At 39.6% G+C, this 21,751-nt stretch overlaps 1 protein-coding gene across 5 annotated transcripts in view; it reads left to right on the forward strand.

Moving 5' to 3' along the window:
* Window positions 1–21,751, forward strand: part of LOC104603372 (ENHANCED DISEASE RESISTANCE protein (DUF1336)) — a 116,444-nt gene that overhangs the window by 73,290 nt on the left and 21,403 nt on the right. For all 5 annotated transcript variants that reach the window (XR_016082266.1, XR_016082265.1, XR_016082264.1 and 2 more), the window contains 3 exons: window positions 5,520–5,725; window positions 5,851–5,917; window positions 13,386–13,561. Coding sequence is in view for 2 of the 5 variants with exons in the window: in XM_088897312.1 (XP_088753438.1) it covers window positions 5,520–5,725; window positions 5,851–5,917; window positions 13,386–13,561 (449 nt within the window). In the remaining 3 variants the exon portion in view is untranslated. The remainder of the gene's footprint in view (window positions 1–5,519; window positions 5,726–5,850; window positions 5,918–13,385; window positions 13,562–21,751) is intronic.

Raw genomic sequence — 21,751 nt, forward strand, 5'->3', positions numbered from 1 at the left:
TAATAAATTATTTATTATTTATAATATAATAAATTATTTATTATAATATATATAATATATTATTTATTATTTATAATATAATATTTTATATTTATTATATATAATATTATGAAAAATAAAAAAACCGAATAACCGACGAACCAAACCAATGGTTAACCGAACCGATCAATTAGTTAACCAATCGACTTTGGTTACCAGTTTTCCAAAAACCGGTACTACCAGTTCAGTTTAGAAAAAAGGCCCATGGTTCAGTTAAACCATGGGAACCCCTAGTTAACTGCCTACAGCATAGCTCTTATACAGTTCCCCACTCTAATAGGTCCTGGAAACAATGCTAAATGCATCCCTAGAACTATCTCTAAAAACACCACCAATGAGACGCCTGAGTTTTCCAGGTTACATCCATCAAAGTTTAGTTTAATCAAGTTGAAAGATGTTGGAGTCCACCCTCTTGATATGATAGTCCTTGTACAAGAGGAGAGAGCCCCACAACCTGCTATCCTCTATGAATGTCATCCTTCAAGAATGGTGCAAATATATCCAAAGTTTTGGTTCAATGGACCACTCTTATAGAGATTGTTTCTATTATTGCTTCTTTAGCTTCTTCTCTTCTAATATTCTTGCATTTCTTTCTTCCCAAATAGTACAAAGGATTGTTGCCCCCTTGTATCTCCACATGACCTTTCCTTTTTTATTAGTTGGGTTAATAAAGGTAGATGAAAAGGTGGTTTTGTCAAACAAGCAGTTCATACCAAAGAAGAGAAGACAGAACTCTGGGGTGAAGAACTGAATAGTTTGACCCTATCCCAAGAGCCTCAATATATATATATATATATATATAGAAATAAGAATATTTACAGAAAAGCCCTTGCAGGGCTAAAGAGAAAATAACAATAAAATAAGAGATACAATACAATAGGGACTACATTAATATGGTACATCAGTGAGACTCTTCACACTCCCCCTCAAACTGATGCAAGGCATGAGCATCAGTTTGCTCACAAGGAATAAGTGCCCGGATCTCGTCATGGCCTTTGTGAAGATGTCAGCAACTTGCATTTTGGAGGCAACATGAGGGAGAGAGATAGAGCCTACAAGGAAAAAGTCGTGGATAAAGTGGCAGCCCACCTCAATATGTTTTGTCCTTTCATGAAAGACAGAGTTAGAGGCAATCTTAATAGAACTAGTGTTGTCTGCACACAGAGGGATGGGTGTAGGATAGGAATGACGCAATTCCTAAAATAAAGATTGAAGCCAAACAACTTCGCTACAAACAGATGACATTGCCCTATACTCTGCTTCCATAAAGGACTTGGAAACAGTTTGTTGTTTCTTGCATTTCCATGAGATTAGAGAGCACCCACGAAGACACACCACTTGGTAGTGGAACGGCGTGTGCCAGGGCATCCAGCCCAATCTGCATCAGCATAGGCCCTTAGTTGGATAGAAGAAGATTAAGAGAAGAAGAGGTCCTATGATAAAGAGCCTTGAACATAGTGGATGGTCCGATGTACAGCAGTCAAATGGGGTTGGCGAGGGCAGAGACAAACTGATTGACAACCTGAATTGCATGCGAGATGTCAAGGTGAGTCATGGTGAAATAGATGAGAGATCCCACAAGTCGCCGATAGAGGGAGGCATCAGTAAGCAAGGGACCTTCTGAATTGGATAATTTGACATTCAACTCCAAGGGAGTGTCTACCCGTTTATTATCGGTAAGGCTGGCTAACTGGACAAGATCAGAGGCATATTTGTGTTGGCAAATGAAATACCCCTGGGAACTTTTCAAGTACCAAGAAATAGGTAAGAGGGCCTAAGTCCTTCATGTGAAAGACACTGTAAAGAAGAGACTTGAGCTCTTGAATTCCTTTAATATCATCTCTAGTCAACAACATGTTATCCACATACAGGAGGAGAATTGTAAGACCTCAAGGTCTTTTCTGCACAAAGAAAGAGTAATCGGAAGCACTTTGATTATACCCGGCTTGCACAATATCTCTGAATTTTTCAAACCAAGCTCGAGGAGCTTGATTCATCCCATAGAGAGATTTCTTCAACTGACAAACAAGGGAGGGATCACTACAGTACCGAGGTGGAGGTTTCATATATACAGTCTCTTTTAGGTGCCCATGTAGAAAAGCATTTTTCACTACAGTTCCAAGAGTGTGCAGTAGAGAGGGCTAAGAGAACATGGACTGTAGTGATCTTGGCCACTGGGGCAAATGTCTCCTCATAATTGATGCCATACACTGCGTATAGCCCTAACCAACGAGTTGAACTTTATATCGATCTAGAGACCCATCAAATTTCAACTTGATGGATTAGACCTATTTGCTCCCAATAATAGAGCCCTCTGAAGGTGCTGGAATGAGGTCCCAAGTGTCGTTCTCATGCAAAGCTTGAATCTTTGTATCCATGGCATCTCTCCATTGAGGACTGCTAATGGCATGTTGGTATGAGCGGGGAATATCTATGGAAGACAAAACAATAGAAAATGAGCTATGGTCTAAAGGAAAACCATAGCGGTCAGGTGATCTAGATATGCAGGTAGAACAATGTAAAGGAACAGGAGGAACATCCGAAGGATCTGAAATAGTGATGTCACTTACAAGGTTATTGGAGATGGGAGAAGGATCCAGACCAAGATGAAGGGGGGGTCATAGACACAGGTACTAGACCATGAACCCACTTGCGAGAGAAGACAAGATCTTTTCCAGTAGTTGATGATGAAGCATCTTGTGAGTCAAAATCATACAAAATAGAAACAACGGGTGCAAATAACTTGGCAACTCCTGATAAAAAAGAGATATTCTCAAGAAAAAACACATTCCGATAAATACGGATATGACGTGCAGAGGGATCATAACAAAGAAATCCCTTGTGGTTAGGACTATATGCCATAAAATCACACGACAGATTGAGGTGAAAGCTTTGAATGTTCATGAGGGGGAAGATGTACAAAGCATAGACACCCAAAAACATGAAGATGGGAAAGATCGGGGGGTCCAAACATCTTCTGATGAGGCGATATGTTACCAAGAACCGATGAAGGGATACAATTAATCAAATACACAGCCGTACTAGCAGCCTCTACCCAGAAAATGGGAGGCACATGTGACTCTTGTAGAAGAGTCCTCACAACACTAAGAATGTGGCCATTCTTTTGTTCTACCACACCATTTTGTTGAGGAGTGTTTGGACAACACCCTTGGACTTGTATACCATGATGTTTTAAATAAACCAGAAATTCTCCGTCACTGTATTCTCCCCCTGAGGGAGCATAAGGTCTGCACACTTGCTTGAAACCAAACTCGAACCATGGTATGAAACGACCGAAAGGTTGGGAAAACTTCTGACTTATGTTTGAGAAAGTAGATCCGTACCTGGTACAATCATCAATGAAGAGTACAAAATACTTGTGTCCCAATCGAGAAACAATAGATGAAGTCCAAACATCACTATGTATAATTTGAAAAGGGGAAGCAGCATGTTCAGCTTTGTGAATGAATGGAAAAATACGACTCTTAAACAACAAGAAACACAAGATGTATCAAAAGATTCCATGGAAAGAATTTTAGTTCTAATAAAACCAGACTCAAACAAATATTTAAGTTTTTCAGAGTTTGGGTGACCCAAATGTTTAAGATGAGCATCTTGAAGAAGAGTGTAGTATGTCTGTTGAAACCCTTCAATCTGAAGCAATAGCAGCCAAAGATTTAATGTTCGAAGCTTGGAGAATACCTGGGAATACACCAGTCCAAGGAAGGAGGAAGAGAATTGCTGCCGCTCTAGATAGAAGATCAGAACTCCTCCAAAACTTGTCCAATCCCAAAGAAAGTTTCTGAGGTAGTAGAACAGGCCAGGGCGACGCAACCAATCGAGTTTCTCTCCAAACAGAAGCTTTCCAAGAGAGTTCTAGGAGGACCTCTCTCGCTGAAATGCAGAACAGAGAGCAAGGCTTAGGGTTGATCAGAACATCCCTATCTTCAGGACAAAGCACCCAGAAATCAGCAGCCTTTGGGATGTCAGAAACTGAGCATGAAGCAAGTACTGATTACAGAGCAGCCTGCTCTGATACCATGTCAAGCAAGCAGTCCATACCAGAGAGGAGAAGACAGAATTTTGGGGTGAGGAACGGAGTAGTTTGACCCTACCCCAAAAGCCTCTATCTATCTATATATATATATATATATATATATATATATTAATGAAATAAGAGTGTTTACAGAAAAGCCCTTGCAGGGCTAAAGAGAAAGTAACAATAAAATAAGAGATATAATACAACAGGGACTACATTAATATGGTACATCAGTGAGACTCTTCACAGGTTTACATCACCAAGTGGGGATCAATAACCTTCTACCAAAGAGAGCAAGAAACCATTCCCAAATGCTGGAAGTAAACGGACAGTAGATTATCAGATGGAGTGCATTTTCTCCACTCACATAGAAAGCATTTGTGAGGAGAGATACACCAAAAATAGGCCTTTTCCTTTGTAGTAATTCACAATTATTGAATATAGATAGGAAAGCATTTATTATCTTGATTCTAATAAGACCACTCTTATGCTCTCCTCTTCCATAGAGCTAGGCTAAACAATCTCATATACAGAAACTATGTTCCTACAACTTCTAAGCTTATTACAAGATAGCTTCTTGCATTTTGATTTTTTTTTTTTTTTTGTGGATTGTATTGTACAGTGTTGTGCTTTCTAGTTATTAAATTTGCTCAGAAAATAGCATACTGTTCTTCAGATTCTTCTTGTTTTGTGGCTTTAGAGATTGCTGCTCTAGTTTTTCTACTTCAAAGAAACAGAAAACAATAAATCCGGGTCCAAGTAATTAGTAAGATAGTAAAAGTGCAGAATCTGATTGAGAGAAAGTAAAAAACAAGGAAAAGAGGGTATTAGTCCTAAATTTCTTCTGCCTTTTGTGGTTGTGATGGGTGCAAACACAAATCGAAAGGCCAGAACCAACCTATTTTACATTGACCAATTTTGAGTGCAAAAAAAGTTCAGAAAAAATCAAAAACAAGTGTACTTTCATTTGAAGTACAAAAATGTATTCTTGCTAATTGCTTGCAAAGCTGAACTGGAGTGCAAATTTGCTTTGGTTCTGCATTTGTACTCTTACCAAATGCAGCCCAACCCACTTGTAGATAACCCTATTATTAAAGAATTATATAGTCCCGATTCATGGGATGTACATTTTCCCAAGAAAATTTAAAGTTTGTCCCAAATGCAATTTCCAAAAATCTATGGTTCCTTTTCTTATAGACTAATAGTAATAACAATAGATATGTGTAATATCAGTAAAAAAAACCATTCTAAATCCAAGATAAATTTGCTGTTGTTATCTGCACACAACCGAGACTTTTGGCATTATCCTACTTCCTGTGCTATTTCAGAAGAACTTGAGTAGAAATTATCCCAGAGTTTTTATTTGACATTGTCCTTTTCTTCTCTTTTCTATTTTTAGCCATGCAGAAGTCTTGTTTTACTGGTTCATTTGGTTGTTCAGGTTTACGGGAATTCTTCGGAGCAAATCCTGCACTGACATTTGATTCTCCAACCACTGTTGTCCATTCAAAATTATCGAATTCCTCTGGTGTCAGTAGTGAATTTGAGGAAGGAGAAGTAAATGATGAATTCTATGATGCAATTGCGGCTGATTCTTCATCTTCTGAAGATGAAGATAGTGACAACGAGCTAGATCTTATCAAGATGGTTAGGATGCCACTGACATCTGAATGAATTTTCTTTAATTTCTTTTACTGTATGATTGTTACGAGATGTCATTTCCAACTTCTAATTTATTGATTTTTATCTTTTAATGTTTTTTTTTCTAATAGGATGGAAAAGTGAAGCTTAAGAATGTTTCATGGGCCATTGCAAGTCTGGCTTTGAGGCATAATTCAGGTATACCTTCCCTTTCTTAATAGTAGAAAACAAAAAAAAAAAAAGAAAAAACAAATCCCTTTATTCACAGCAGTGCCTTATCCACTTGTTACAAATGTTTTCACACAATGATAATTTTTGTACTGTTTAGAGTATTATATGGTGTCATTTCTTTTAATCACTAGGGCACCCACCTTAAGTTTACAACAGGAAACAACTTAAAGAATCTGTAATTATAGAAGGAAAAAGTAAGTATCTGGGTAGACAATGCAAATTTAACATTTAATAGAGATGGTGTTGGTGAGCTGGCTTGAGGTAGGTGGTTAGCAGTCTGGTCACTTTCAGTTCCAGGTGACAGGGAATGTGGTGTCTTTTCTGTTGGAGGTCTCAGCTGGAGGAGGGAGGGAGAGAGTTCAAGAGTCAGAGGAGAGGATGGTGAGCCTTGTGTGGGTGGGGTTAAGAGAGTAGAGTAGTGCTGTTAGTGGAATTTCCTCCTTAGGGGTCTAGTAGATAAGGGGTTTTCTGTTTCTAAGGATTGGGGAATTGATTTGCATTAGTGATTTAAAAGATGCGCCTCTGTTTCTAAGGATTGGGGAGTTTATTTGCATCAGTGATTTAAAAGACATGCCTCTGTTTCTAGGTATTGAGCAATTGATTTTCATCAATGATTTAAAAGGTGTACCTAGGCACACAGGAGAGGCACAATTCAAGGCCTGTGCCTTGCCCAGGCCCAGAGGCAGCTCCTTTAAAAAGGCACATGCCTGGTGTGCCTTGTGCCTCTGAGAATTTTTTATTTATTTTTTATTTTTTAAAGATCTTGAACTTCCTTCAAAAAGGCATGCACTTGCCTTGCACCCAAAGTTCAAAGTATCGACACAAGCCGATACGCCGGTATCGGTACTTTTTTTTAGGTTTTATTTATTTTTTTGAAACCGGTTCAGAGGGGTTGGTTTAAGGCCCGGCTACCTTCTGAACCAGTGTCTGACCCGATACAACCCCTGGAGGGGCGCATCGGGAAGCTATCGGCACAATACGTATCGCTACTTTGAACCTTGCTTGCACCTTGTGCTTCAAGCACAAAAAGCCCCTTGCACCTTTTTTTGGTGCCTTGTGCTGTTAAAACACTTATTTGGATATAGGTTAAAAGGGTCATTACTTTTACTCAATGTTGGTCCTGGCTATCTGGGGTCTTGGGAGGGGTTGACTTGCACAAAATGGCCATTCTGAGACTTGGGCCCGTATTTTCACGCTTATCATCATGAGATTTTACCAACAACAAGCAATGGCCCCTTGAATTGGAGATAGTTCACCACCCATAATTAACTCAGAAGCAAGGCATTAATCTATCAACAGTTACATCAAGTGCAATGATAAAATAGTTCTTTTTTTTTCCATGAATGATTATGGACAAGAAGAGAGATGGCAAGGATTGCAACTGCAGCCACCTCTGAAGGTGCTGATGAGCATGGTGTAGTATTAGCAGATTGTGACAAGAGACTTCAGATACAGGATGTCCTTTAAATTCTAAGGGAAGTAAAGGAGGTCAAGATTGTAAGATCAGGTTATTTTCATGATAAGGTAAAAAATTATATCAAAAGAAAAGAAAAAAGAAGCAAGATACAAAGTAAGAGAGAACTTTGTATCTCAAGCAAAAGGAGAGCCATTAATCTTTTGGACATTTTTCTATTGGTTTATGTTGGAAAACGCGGGGTTACTGGTTCAGATCTGAAAATAGAATTGTATATATTCCTAGGATTGTGGAAGGATTGATTTAGAAAGTTTTTTCTTTCTATTTCTTTCTTTCTATTTTTGTACTTTCTATTTTCTCTTCTTTCTATTTTTTCTTCTTTCTATTTTTTCTTCTTTCTATTTTCTTTTCTTTCTATTTTTCTTTCTTTCTATTTATTGCAGTAGCTTACTGTATAAATATGCCCATTGGCAATAGAATGAAACATATCAGTATTCTACCATTCCAAAACATGGTATCAGAGCTCTAGGTTTGTCAACCTTGAGATTTTTTCGGCCTTCATTGCCAGTTTTTTGTGTTTTTCTCTTCTGGCCTTCAGTGTTGATCTGTAACCAGAAGTGTTCCTTTATTCTCCTTTCCTGCTGGCCTTATTTTTCCTCCATTAACAATGTCCGACATGACTGCAACAAGTGCTCCCGTCCAAACCGATGAAGGAGCAACAAATTCTCATCCTCACACTGGTGATTTGCAGAATATTCAGGCAACATATAGACTGAATGGCCAGAATTACTTGAAGTGGTCACAACTAGTGCGTACCTATTTGAAGGGAAAAGGAAAAATTAGTCACCTCCTTGGAACAGGACCAAGGTTGGGCGAGCCAAATTTTGATGCTTGGGACGAAGAGGACTCCATGATTATGTCATGGTTGTGGAGTTCAATGACACCCGAGATCAGTGATACTTGTATGTTTCTTCCCTCTGCAAAGGCTATTTGGGATGCTGTCCGACAAACCTATTCCAAAGCCCATGACGCTGCTCGTGTCTATGAGGTCAAAGTGAAGACTGTGGCGGCCAAACAAGGGAGCAGGAGTGTTACAGAGTATGCAAATCTGCTGCAAAATTTATGGCATGAGCTTGATCATTATCGGGTTCTTGAGACAAAGTGCGCAGATGATGTTGTGATCTTGAAGAATTTTATTGAAAGAGATAGGGTGTATGATTTTTTGGTCGGACTGAATGCTGAATTTGATCAGGTCCGAATACAAATTCTTGGCAAAGAAGAAGTGCCTCCATTGAATGAAGTCATAGCCCTTGTCAGAGCTGAGGAAAGCCGCCGTGGAATCATGCTTGAGCCTAAAGATCCCGAAGGCTCAGCCATGGTGGCAAGGGGAGGAAGTTACAGTTGGTCAAAGGGTGAGAACAATCACAACTTGGCTCGTGACACAACCACCCGTGACTCTAATGATAACCTCTGGTGCACCTATTGCAAGAAGCCCAGACACACGAAAGATCGGTGCTGGAAACTTCGTGGGAAACCTCCCACATCCAGCAAGGAATGGGGAAATCGAGGAGTTTAAAAAGGAGTTCAACAGGCCCATAATGTCTCCACAACCCCGCAGCAAGAACACCCAAGTCAGGGACCATTTAATGATGAAGAAATTGAAAGGCTAAGGTGCTTCCTGAAATCCTTGAAACCAGGAAGTGGTTCTACCTCTCTTGCTCTCTCAGGTGAGTCTTTATCTCTAGGATTACATGCCTCAGCTAGTGTTTTTCCATGGATTCTTGATTCTGGAGCTACTGACCACATGACACCCTCTTCACTACATTTTCTCACCTATACACCCTGTCCTCGTAATAGAAAAATTTCTGTTGCTGATGGTTCTTTCACCACAGTGGCAGGGATTGGGAATATTCAAATTACTCCATCCCTATTACTTAAAAATGTGCTTCATGTTCCTAAGTTATCCACTAGCCTTATCTCTATACATAAACTCACCCAGGATGTGAACTGCAATGTTGTGTTCTTCCCTTCTTACTGTGTATTTCAGGACCAGGTTTCAGGGAAGAAGATTGGACTTGCTAAGGAAAGAGATGGACTCTACTACTTTGAAGCAACCAGCAAATCATCTCACACTGTTATGCATGTCACACACGAGTCATTCTTATCTACCTCCAATAAAGATTTAATTTGGCGTCATCATTTCCGTTTTGGTCATCCTTCATTTCCTATTTTAAAAACAATGCTTCCTTCCTTGTTTAAAGGAATTGATGTTGAAACCTTTCATTGTGATGTTTGTGAACTTGCTAAGCACAAAAGGGTTTCTTTCCCAATCAGCAATAAAAGATCTTTAACTCCTTTTTATTTGATTCATTCGGATATATGGGGCCCTTCTCAAATTCCCAACATTACTGGTTCTAGATGGTCCGTCACCTTTATTGATGATTGCACTAGGGTCACATGGATTTTTCTTCTTAAGTCTAAATCTGATGTGGGTACGATTCTTCCCAACTTTCATAACATGGTCCAAACTTAGTTCGGTGTGAGAATTAAAAGGTTTCGATCTAATAATGCTACAGATTATTTTAATCAGAATTTGTCCCCATTTTTTCAGAAAGAAGGCATTGGGCATGAATCCTCCTGTGTTAACACTCCCCAACAGAATGGGGTAGCTGAGAGAAAAAATGGCCATCTTTTGCAAACCACCCGAGCCTTTCTCTTTCAAAATCAGGTGCCAAAACAATATTGGGGGGAAGCTGTCCTTACTGCTGCCTACACCATAAATAGACTACCATCTAAAGTTCTTGACAACCGAAGCCCAATACAAGTCCTTTCTCAATTTTACCCTGATATTCGAGCCTCAAATAATCTCACACCAAGAATTTTTGGCTGCACTTCCTTTGTTCATGTCCATAATAAGGGAAAATTAGACCCACGAGCAATCAGGTGTGTCTTCTTGGGATATTCCCCAACTCAGAAAGGTTATAAATGTTATTATCCAGCCACCAGAAAATTCTACACCTCCATCGATGTCACATTTGAGGAAGGAAAATCTTTTTTCACTCAACCTTATCTTGCGGGGGAGCCCTCATTAATGGAAGATAAGGCCTCGGATCTACTCTCCCTAGATGTATTACCCTCCTCACAGACATTCAATCGTCAAGAATCACATCCCTCTGAGTCACATTCCTCTGAGCCCCACATTCCCAAGTCTCAACAAGAGTCAAACAACCCGACCATTGAACCAAATTCGGACACTGTTAACCCCACGAATGATGTGCATGATGATGTGAGATATATGCAGGTTTACTCTAGGAGGAAAAATCCAGATCCTCAACCTGTGCAAGTCCAAGATTCAACTCCTAATCCTAGAACTGAGGGATGCTTAGAACCTGAACCTACACCTTCACAGTCTGAGTATGAGTATGACCTACCTATTGCACTGAGAAAAGGAACCAAAGAATGTACCAAATGCCCATTGTACCCTTTAGCCAAATATGTATCATTCCAAAGATTCTCTAAATCCTATAAAAGTTTTCTAGCCAGCCTTAACACCACTCCAATTCCTAATACTCTAGCCGAGGCACTTTCTAATAAGGAGTGGAGAAAAGCCATGAGAGTGGAAATGGAGGCATTAGAAAAAAACAACACATGGGAAGTTGTGGATCTACCAAGAAACAAGAAGAAGATGGTAGGTTGTAAATGGGTGTTCACAATTAAGTACAAATCTGATGGGTCATTAGAAAGGTACAAAGCACGCCTGGTAGACAAGGGATATACACAGACTTATGGGGTAGATTATCAGGAGACTTTTGCCCCAGTAGCTAAAATGAATACAGTAAGGGTGTTACTGTCGTTGGCTGCTAACTATAATTGGGATTTGCAACAATTTGATGTAAAAAATGTGTTTCTCCATGGTGATCTAGAAGAGGAGATATACATGGACATTCCACCGGGTTTTGGAGAAGGCATTAAAGGGAACAAAGTTTGTCGGTTGAAGAAAGCACTATACGGTCTCAAACAATCTCCGAGAGCATGGTTTGGAAGGTTTACGAAGGTAATGCTGAGTACAGGTTACAAGCAAAGTCAAGGTGACCACACATTGTTTATCAAACACAGCCTCAGGGGGAGTTACTGCACTATTAGTCTATGTGGATGATATAATCGTTACTGGGAATGATAAAAAGGAGAAGGAAGCATTGAAAAACTGCCTTGCCAGAGATTTTGAGATAAAAGACTTGGGGAGACTAAAGTATTTTCTCAGAATTGAAGTTGCACATTCTAAACAAGGCATCTTTATCTCTCAACAAAAGTATGTTGTTGATATTTTGAGAGAAACAGGAAATATGGCATGTAAACCAGCTTCCACGCCTATAGATCCCAATCATAAACTTGGAGAAGCCAACGAGAATGCAAGTGTAGACAAGGAGATGTTCCAAAGACTAGTTGGAAAACTCATTTATCTTGTACATGCACGACCGGATATTGCATATGCTGTAAGTGTAATAAGTCAGTTTATGCGTAATCCTAAAGAAGTTCATCTGCAGGCTGCTCATCGAATTCTGCACTATTTGAAAGCCAATCCAGGAAAAGGAATTTTATTCAAAAGAAATGGAGGACTGACTCTTGAAGCATATACAGATGCCGATTATGCAGGATCTCTAGTAGATAGACGGTCCACTTCTGGTTACTGTACCTTCTTAGGAGGAAACTTAGTCACTTGGAGGAGTAAGAAGCAAAATGTAGTGGCTCGGTCAAGTGCAGAGGCAGAATTCAGGGCTATGGCACAAGGAGTGTGTGAATTACTCTGGTTGAAGATAATTTTAGAAGACGTGAAGATTCCACGAGAAGAGCCTATGAAACTATATTGTGACAACAAGTCAGCCATCAATATTGCTCACAATCCTGTTCAACATGACAGGACGAAGCACATTGAAATTGACCGACACTTTATAAAAGAGAAACTGGACAGCAAGTTGATTTGCACTCCCTATGTGTCTACAAAAGGACAACTGGCCGATGTACTTACTAAAGGGCTCAATAGTACAGACTTTCGGAGAATCTCTATTCACCAGCTTGAGGGGGAGTGTTGGAAAACGTGGGGTTACTGGTTCAAATCTGAAAATAGAATTGTATATAATCCTAGGATTGTGGAAGGATTGATTTAGAAAGTTTTTTCTTTCTATTTCTTTCTTTCTATTTTTGTACTTTCTATTTTTGTACTTTCTATTTTCTCTTCTTTCTATTTTTTCTTCTTTCTATTTTCTTTTCTTTCTATTTATTGCAGTAGCTTACTGTATAAATATGCCCATTGGCAATAGAATGAAACATATCAGTATTCTACCATTCCAAAACAGTTTACAATGCTAAAATCAATAAAATATGTACTATTTTGATAGTTTATACTTTTCTTTAGATCTATCTGTAAGTTCTTTCTTTGTCTTGCCAAATCAGACTCCCGGACATGCATTGGATTCTGATTCTCCATGCCCAAGTCAAGACACCCTCTTAGTTGTCTTGATTAGACCAATATTTTTGGGCCGGAACCTCCTGCCTCAGCACAACACACACACAGAGGGGGAGAGAGAGAGAGAGAGATTGAGCTAAATGTCTTTGAGTACCGCTGTCATTTGTCCTTTCTTCCTTCTCCTTCTCCTTGTCCTCCTCAACTTTGAACAGTTGAAAGAAATGTCCCAAACCCTTAAAATTTTTCTCATGTTTTGTTTGTAGAATATATGTAATGGGACATCTTAGTACACAATAACTTTTGTAGAGCTTCCTTATTTAGATACCATTAGGTTCTGATCATCCATTTTCAGACCTGGGCAGGCTCCTAGTCTGCAAGGCGAGTACGACATACATATTATTCATGGCATTACAATATGACAACTTGCCAGAAATCATGTTGTCACCTAAGGAATGCTTTGACAACTTTAGTTGTAGTCCACTTATCAGTCAATTAACATGAAGCAAGCCATTGTATTTCAATCTACTAATTTTTTTATACTTAATGTTTGGATGCAGTTTCAGTTGGGTCCAGTGTATTAGATGATCACACCTCTCCTATCAATATTGATGCAAGTCAGTTTCATGGTTCCATGTGCCAAGGAAAAGATGAAACTGATACAAACTGCTGGACTTCCCCTGGGGGACAAGGATTTATGATAAGAGGAAAGATGTACTTACAGGATAACTCTAAGGTAGGTTTATTTCTCTTTTCTGTAGTTACTCCTTTTGACAAGGACACTATATTATCCCATTTCAAGATTAGTATTCCATGTCTGTTGTTATGGAAAATTATATTCTGAATAAACAGCAACAAGAAAATGTTTCCTGAAGGATTTTTGGTCGCATACTCCCAGCTATCTGGAGTCTTGGGTGCCAACCTGCAGTGGAGAGTAAAGAATGAAATGCAAGAATTATTGTTTCAAGCACCCCTTCTTATAGGTTACCCCCGCGACCTACCCCTTGTCCTCAAAACAATTGTTTCCTGTTTACCCCTTGTCTTGCCAAGGCATCAGCCATGCTCTGTCAGCAGATCTTTGAGCCCAATAGAAGGTTGAATTTAATTTAATAGCCAATTTTCTAACCACCCTCATGAGATATTTGTATTTCTAGGATCTCAATGTGTTATTCCTGAAGAAAATAACCACAACCTTTTAATTCCCCTCAGCCATTAATATTTTTACCACTATGCTCCCAAAACCAATTAGGCTGGATAAGTGGATAATGATAATTACCTCATAATAATATTATATGTTAATTAAACTATATGGGCACGTTTACATTTATGGATTAGTGGATTAGTTTCTATTTCCTAGCTGTCATACTGCAGCATCATTTAACAGAGGATATGGACCTTGAGGGATTGTAATGAAAAAACAAAATTCCTGTAACTTACCTCAAATAGTTGGGTATGCTTTTGTTGAGTTTAGTTAAGCTGAGTTGCTATTACTTAAGCTTTTTCTAGATCTACTTCTAATCAATGTTTTAAAACACGGAGGTGTGATGCAAGGTTAGGGATGCAAACAGATTGGATTGAATTGGAATCGGGGTATATCCAAACCCGATCCAATAATGTAATCCTATATCTAATCTGATCCTATGATCCAATGGATTTAATTACACATAGGTCTGTAAAATTTAACAAATTATTAATAGGAAAAAAAACAAAACAGTCTATACAAAGAAAAAAAACACAAGCATTTTTTCAACCATTTTTGTCATATATATTTAAAACAAAATGGGGGTACACATGTCTTTTTACAAAACAACATAAATGATATGAAAAATCAAATATATATATATATATATATATATATATATATATATATATATATATCATATCCTATAGGGAGTGATCCAAATTCTATCCGGTAGTTAAACGTGATATCAGCCCATTATTAATTTTATTTTTCTTGTTTTATTATTAGTTAGTGCTGTAGGGGTTTACTTATAATTCTCTAAATCTTTTATTATGTTTGTTGTCACATACATATGGATAAATACCATTGAGGGTGCCGCCAGCCTAAGATTTTTGGCTCTCCAACTTTCTTCTTCCTTATTCTCTCCCTTTCTTCTCTTTTATCCTCTTCCTCTTCTTTTATTGGATCCAAGTGAAAACATGGTATTAGAGCGGTGATCTAGTGATCTGGATGGTAAAAGATTGCAGATCGTTTTTTTTTTCCTTATGTTCTTTCCTTTTTTGGACTGTAGAAGGAAAAAAAATAACCTACATTGGACTGTTCTAAACTCTTGTCCCTTTGTGTTCTTCCCTTCTTTCTTAGTCGTAGTCCCAAAATTAGATGTTTTGAGTGACTTGTGATGCTATGAGGAGGGTTCCTCGAAATATTCCTTAGCATTGTTTGATTGGAATATTTTGATGCAGGTATCAAACTAAGTTAGTATTCAGCACAAGAGCGTATAAGGTAAATCCAGGTATATTGTGAAAAATCATCAATAAACTGGATGAAATATCTATAGCCACCCATACAAAGTAAATGGTAAGGCCCCACACATCAGAGCGAACAATATTAAGAGGAATAGTTGATCTTTTATTACTTGAAGGATAAGTGTTCTTACAATGCTTTGAGAACTCACAAGACTCACAATGTTTTCTCGACAATGTAGAATCAATGAAGAAAAAGACAAATGACCTAAACAACTACGACATAACATAATACGACTAGTGGACTCTAAAACAAATGCAGTTCTCTAAGGTTGCACTTGGCTCTGCTCAGGCATGTCTAACAGATATATCGCATTCGCCTCATGGCCACTCCTAATCACCTTTTAAGGTTTCATGTCCTGAAAAACACAATATAAAGGGAAAAAGGTCATATTGCAATTCAGGGATTTAGTCAAAGTACTAACTAAAAGCAAATTAGTATTAAGTTTAGGTAAATGAAGAACAAATGATAAAGCCAGGGCATGTGAAGTCTTGATGTCTCCCCTTTCTTGTGATAGGAAAAAGGGATCCATCAGCAAGGGATATCTTGTCCTGGCCAGAAAGGAGTTGGTAAGAGGTGAATAAATGTGAAACACTAGTCATATGGTCAGAGGCACCAAAATCAATTATCCAAGGGGTTTTATGAGTACCTGAAATACTAGCATGATTTGCAGTGGCACCAATACCTGAGTGTGCATACGTAGAGGAAGGAGCTGTCTCTAATGAGGTAGATGTTGTAGCAATAAACTTGTTAGGAACCTGCCTAACTCAGGGCTCTTCGAGGGGCCAACCTTCTGAATTCTTGGAAGAGAGAGGAAAAGAGAGAGAGAGAGAGAGAGAGTGTCTAATGCTGAAAGAGTCCTCCTCTATTCCTTTTCTGCTCTACTACTTATAGTGTTACAATCTTGACTGTTACAGCTGTTACAAGTGGATGGCAGTTGTTATAAGTGGCTGGTTAGTTGAGCTGATGGGCCTCCTCTTGTAAAACTGACTAACTGCCTTCTGTTGGTCTGTTCCAACAGTCTTGACAATCCAATTGGATGGCAGTTGTTACAAGTGGATGGCAGTTATTACAAGTGGCTGGTTAGTTGAGCTGATGTGGCCTCCTCTTGTAAAACTGACTAACTGCCTTCTGTTGGTCTGTTCCAACAGTCTTGACAAAACTCCAGATGACTGCTTATTCGGCCATACTTCTCATACTCAGCCCTGGCAGCTGAGTTGCTCTCCTGAGGAGGTGGCTACATTTTCATTTCCACCTTTTCCATTCTCAATCCTTTTTCCACGGTTTCCATTCTTGAGTCTAGTAGGAATAAGCTTTGAATGCAGCTTCCAACAAGCATCTTTGGTATGTTTAGGCTTCTTATAGTACTCACAAATAACATCTTTCTTTCCAGTGTTGACATTCAACTTCATCCCAGCATTAGCATAATGATCAACTTGCATCTCTACAAATTGAACCCGTCTTCTACTCTCCTCACTACTCACCATAGCATAAGCCTAAGAGAAAGTGATGCAAGAGCTGAAGAGTCAAAATTGGAATTTTGTGATATTTTATGTATTTCTACATTTTTGGACAGTAGGGCTATTTTTGTCATTTTTGCAATTTTCTATGAGTCCAATGATAGGGTTTAAATTGTCTAGTTATAGTTTGCTTATGTTTAAAATTTCAAAGTCATTGCATAAGTAGGATTAGAGTTATTAAGTCTTCTTTAAATTGAAATAGGATATGACAGCTTTGTTTGAGTCCTACTAGGATTATTGAGCCTAACAGTTTGACTCCTAAGACTATTATGAGTCTAACAGTTTAACTCCTAGGATTATTATGAGTTTAGAGTCTATAAATATGTATGGACGTTTTAGACAAAGGCAATGAATTATATTGAGTTTTCTTCAGCTTATGCAAGCTATGGTGAGTGATTCCCATGAGTGATTCTAGGCACCCTGTGAGTGATTCCAGGTATTTTCTCTCTTCTTTCTCTCCCTATTTTCTCTCTTATTCCTTCAAGAAGCCATTACAGCCATTGACAGCCATAAAACTCTGATCAAGAAGACCACTCAACATTCTCTAAGGACTAGAACTAAGCTGGTCCTACATCAAAAAGTCACCTCATCCTTTGTCAAAACATTTTACCTCACAATATCATACTCCAGGTTGAGTCTTGTGAATAAACCCTAGTTGATTCTAGGTCAAAGTAGAGAAGAAGGAAGAAGAAAGAAAAGAGAAAGAAGAAGAAGAGTATTCAGCCAGACTAGAAGAGAGAATGTGAAAAATCACTCTCCTAGCCGACCCACTTGAATTTTATTCATAAAATTTAGAGTTACAAGAAAGACAGTTTTGTCCCTCATATAAGATGGGACACATAACTTAAACTCAGATACAATAGACCTTTCACTTTCAAGAAGATAAACCAGAATGACCAAAATACCCCTGACTCGAGCATTCTAACACTCCCCCTCAAGCTGGAGAGTATATATCATATAGTCCCAGCTTGTTACAAATGTAATCTATTCTTCCCCGAGACAATCCCTTTGTGAAGAGATCTGCCCACTGATTTCCTGAGCTCACATGAGATGTAGTTATTACCCCACTTATCACTTTCTCTCTCACAAAGTGACAATCCACCTCAATATGTTTAGTTCTTTCATGGAAGACGGGATTGGATGAGATGTGAACAGCAGCTTGGTTATCACTGTATAGTTTCATGGGTTTGTCAATTGAGAACCTCATCTCCTGTAGTAAGTTCTTCAGCCATACTAGTTCACATGTGGTATGGGCCATAGCCCTGTACTCTGCTTCTACACTACTTCTTGCCACCACTGTTTGCTTCTTGCTCTTCCAAGTTACAAGATTGCCACCCAGGAAGGTACAATACCCTGTGGTTGACCACCTGTCTGATATAGAGCCAGCCCAGTCAGCATCTGTGTACCCTACTATCTCAAGAGTTCCCCCCTTTTGGTATAACAAACCACGACCTGGAGCACCCTTTAGGTACCTAACAATTCTCAGAACAGCTCCCCAGTGAGGAACCCAGGGATGTTGCATAAACTGACTCACCACACTCACAGCAAATGATATATCTGGTTGGGTAATGGTCAGATAGTTCAACTTTCCCACCAACCTTCTGTATCTTCCAGGATTATCAAACTCTTCACCTGCATCCACACTTAACTTGGCATTGAGTTCCATAGGAGTCTCTGCTAGTTTAGCACCTAACAACCCGGTTTCTTCAAGTAGATCAAGAACATATTTTCTCTGACATAGGTTGATCCCCTGTTTTGACCTCGCAACCTCAATTCCTAGGAAATACTTTAGCTTCCCCAGATCTTTCGTATTGAAGTGGTCCTGTAAGAATTTTTTCAGCCTGTCAATGCCATTGATGTCACTTCCAGTTATGACAATATCATCCACATACACGACTAGCAAGATTGTCCCATCCTTTGAGTTATAGCTGAACACAGAATAATCAACCTGACACTGTTTCATCCCAAAGGCCTTCACCACTTCACTGAACCTGCCAAACCATGCACGTGGAGATTGTTTCAGTCCATAGATTGCCTTTTTGAGCCTGCACACCTTACCAGCCTCCCCCTGAGCAACAAACCCTGGTGGTTGCTCCATATACACCTCCTCAACAAGATCACCATGTAGGAAGGCATTTTTTATGTCAAGTTGCATGAGAGGCCAATCATACATAGCAGCTAATGAGATCAACACCCGAACTGAACCAATTTTAGCCATAGGAGAGAATGTCTCCATATAGTCCACACCATATAACTGAGAATAGCCCTTGGCCACTAACCGTGCCTTTAATCGTTCCACACTGCCATCAGGAAGATGCTTCACTGTATAGACCCATTCACACCCAACAGTGTGCTTACCAGGAGGAAGGGTGGTGAGTTCCCACGTGTGATTATGTTGTAGAGCAGAGAGTTCTTCTTCCATGGCTTGCCGCCACCCTGGGGAGGTAAGGGCTTCCTGTACAGTCTTGGGAATGGGAACCGATGAGAGTATTGATATAAACTTGCAATGAGAAGCAGAAAGATGGGCAGTGGAAACATAGTCTGAAATGGGATGAGAAGTACAAGTACGTTTACCTTTCCGCAAAGCAATAGGAAAATCAAGATCTGAGGGAGAAGGAGCAGTAGCAGGATCTGTCGACAGGTGCTGACGTGGAGGAGGGGCCGAAGCACTTCTGCGCGTATACACTTGAGTAATTGGCGGCCTCTCTGTAGTAACAGGCATATGATGTGCATCTACAATAGGAATGGGAGCTATGGGGAGAGGGTCCATAACCGGTACAAGAAGAGGAACCACAGAGGGAGAAGAAGAGACCCTGGCATCTGAGAAAAATGGAACTGATTCAAAGAAGGCGACATCAGAGCACACAAACGATTTATGAAATTTTGGGTTATAACACTTATACCCTTTCTGAGTCCTCAAGTAGCCAAGAAAAATACATTTCGTAGCTCGAGCATCTGGCTTGTCTACTCCAGGCCCCAAGTGTTGAACAAAACAAACACAGCCAAAGACTCTTGGGGTGAGAGGAAATGGAGACAAAGTGGGAAACAACACGGAGAAAGGGGATTGGCTTCCAAGGATTGACATGGGCATCCAATTTATCAAAAAATAGGATGTAAGAACAGCATCACTCCAAAAATGCTTTGGGACATGCATATTGATCATCAAGGACCGAGCAGTTTCAAGAAGATGTCTATTTTTCCGTTCAGCTACACCGTTTTGTTGCGGGGTGTAGGCACAAGAAGTTTGATGAATTATTCCATGATGTTCTAGGTATTGCTGAAATGGTGAAGAGATGTATTCTTTGGCATTATCAGAGCGAAGTATTTTCATATGAACACCAAATTGAGTGCGTATTTCAGCATGAAATTTCTGAAAAAATAGAGAACAATTCACTACGGTCTTTCATAAGATAGATCCATGTCCTCCTTGAAAATTCATCAACAAAGATTACAAAGTACTTAAACCCATTGTATGACACAACTTTAACTGGACCCCATACATCAGAATGAACTAAAGCAAAAGGACTTGAGACACGACTATCAGTTCTTGGACTAAATGAGACTCGATGATGTTTTCCCAACTGACATGACTTACAATCTAATGATGAAAGATGACTCAAAGAAGGAACTAGCAACTTCAAAGCCTTGAGAGAGGGATGACCGAGTCTGCAGTGCCATTGGAGAGGAGTAAGAGACGACTGAAAAGCCACTAGAAGGCCACCACCATCAAGGTAATACAAACCACCTGCTTCATGCCCTCCACCAATCTTCTTCCCCGTCTTGAGATCCTGAAACACACAAAAAGAAGGATAGAAGGTTACAGAACAATTAAGAGACTTGGTTAATCTGCTAACAGACATAAGGTTAAATGGGAACTTAGGAACATATAAAACAGATGCTAAAGACAAGGAGGAGAAATCAACATCACCAACACCACAAATAGGAGATGTAGAGCCATTAACAAGAGTAACTGACTGAGATGTGGAGGAGCGAGAAAGGGAAGAAAATACATCAAGAATCCCAGACATGGTCCGAGGCTCCGGAATCAATGATCCAGGGTGAGGCTTTGGAAGCTAAGCAAGTCATACCTGAATGGGCAAGTGTAGTTGTGTTCTGCTGAGATGTTTGAAGGAACTGCTCATATACTGCCCGTGGTACACTCACCATTTCCTGCCCGAAAGCACAAGCGGGTGTGGAGGGGGTTGAGGCAATTTGCTGGCTTTCAGTAATTGTGCTACTACTCTTAGATGTAGCATGGTTAGCCCAAGTGTTGGGTGGACCACGCAAATCATAGCAGAAATTAACTGTGTGCCCCTCTAAGCCACAATGTGTACATTTTCTCTGAGCATTACTCCTTCCTCTTCCACGGCCTCCCCCTGACTCTCGGCCTCCAGTCCAGCCACTAGCCCGGTTAAACAAGTGTCCACCACGGTTGGTTGGAGGGCCACTGCTGCCACCACCACTTCTACTTCCACGGCCACTCCCTTTAGTCACTATCAAACCAGATCTATTAGAGAAGGAAGAATGTTCCACCGGCTCAATGGATGTCCTTTTAAGACGGGCAAAAACTTCTTCAAGTGAAGGGAGAGCTGATCCCCCCAATATCTGTGCTCTGACAGGCTCATACTCAGCCTTCAAGCCCACAAGAAACCTAGTCACATCAAGCTGTTCACATTGCTTTTGTTGGATCTGGACATCTGATGTTAGAGGGTGATACACATTTAGCTCATTGCGGATGTTCCTCAAACTTGCATAATACTCCTCTAAGCTTTGACTTCCTTGCTTCAAATTGAAGTACTCTTGGTATAACTGATATACCCTAGTTGTGTTGTCTTGTCCAAAGTACAACTTTTTAGCAGATCCCAGATCTCTTTGGCTGTATCTAGGAAATATGAAGTTCACACTAATCTTTGGTTCCATG

Source organism: Nelumbo nucifera, chromosome 2 (genome assembly GCF_055504915.1).
Source record: "Nelumbo nucifera cultivar China Antique chromosome 2, China Antique-T2T, whole genome shotgun sequence".
NCBI classification, from domain to species: domain Eukaryota; kingdom Viridiplantae; phylum Streptophyta; class Magnoliopsida; order Proteales; family Nelumbonaceae; genus Nelumbo; species Nelumbo nucifera.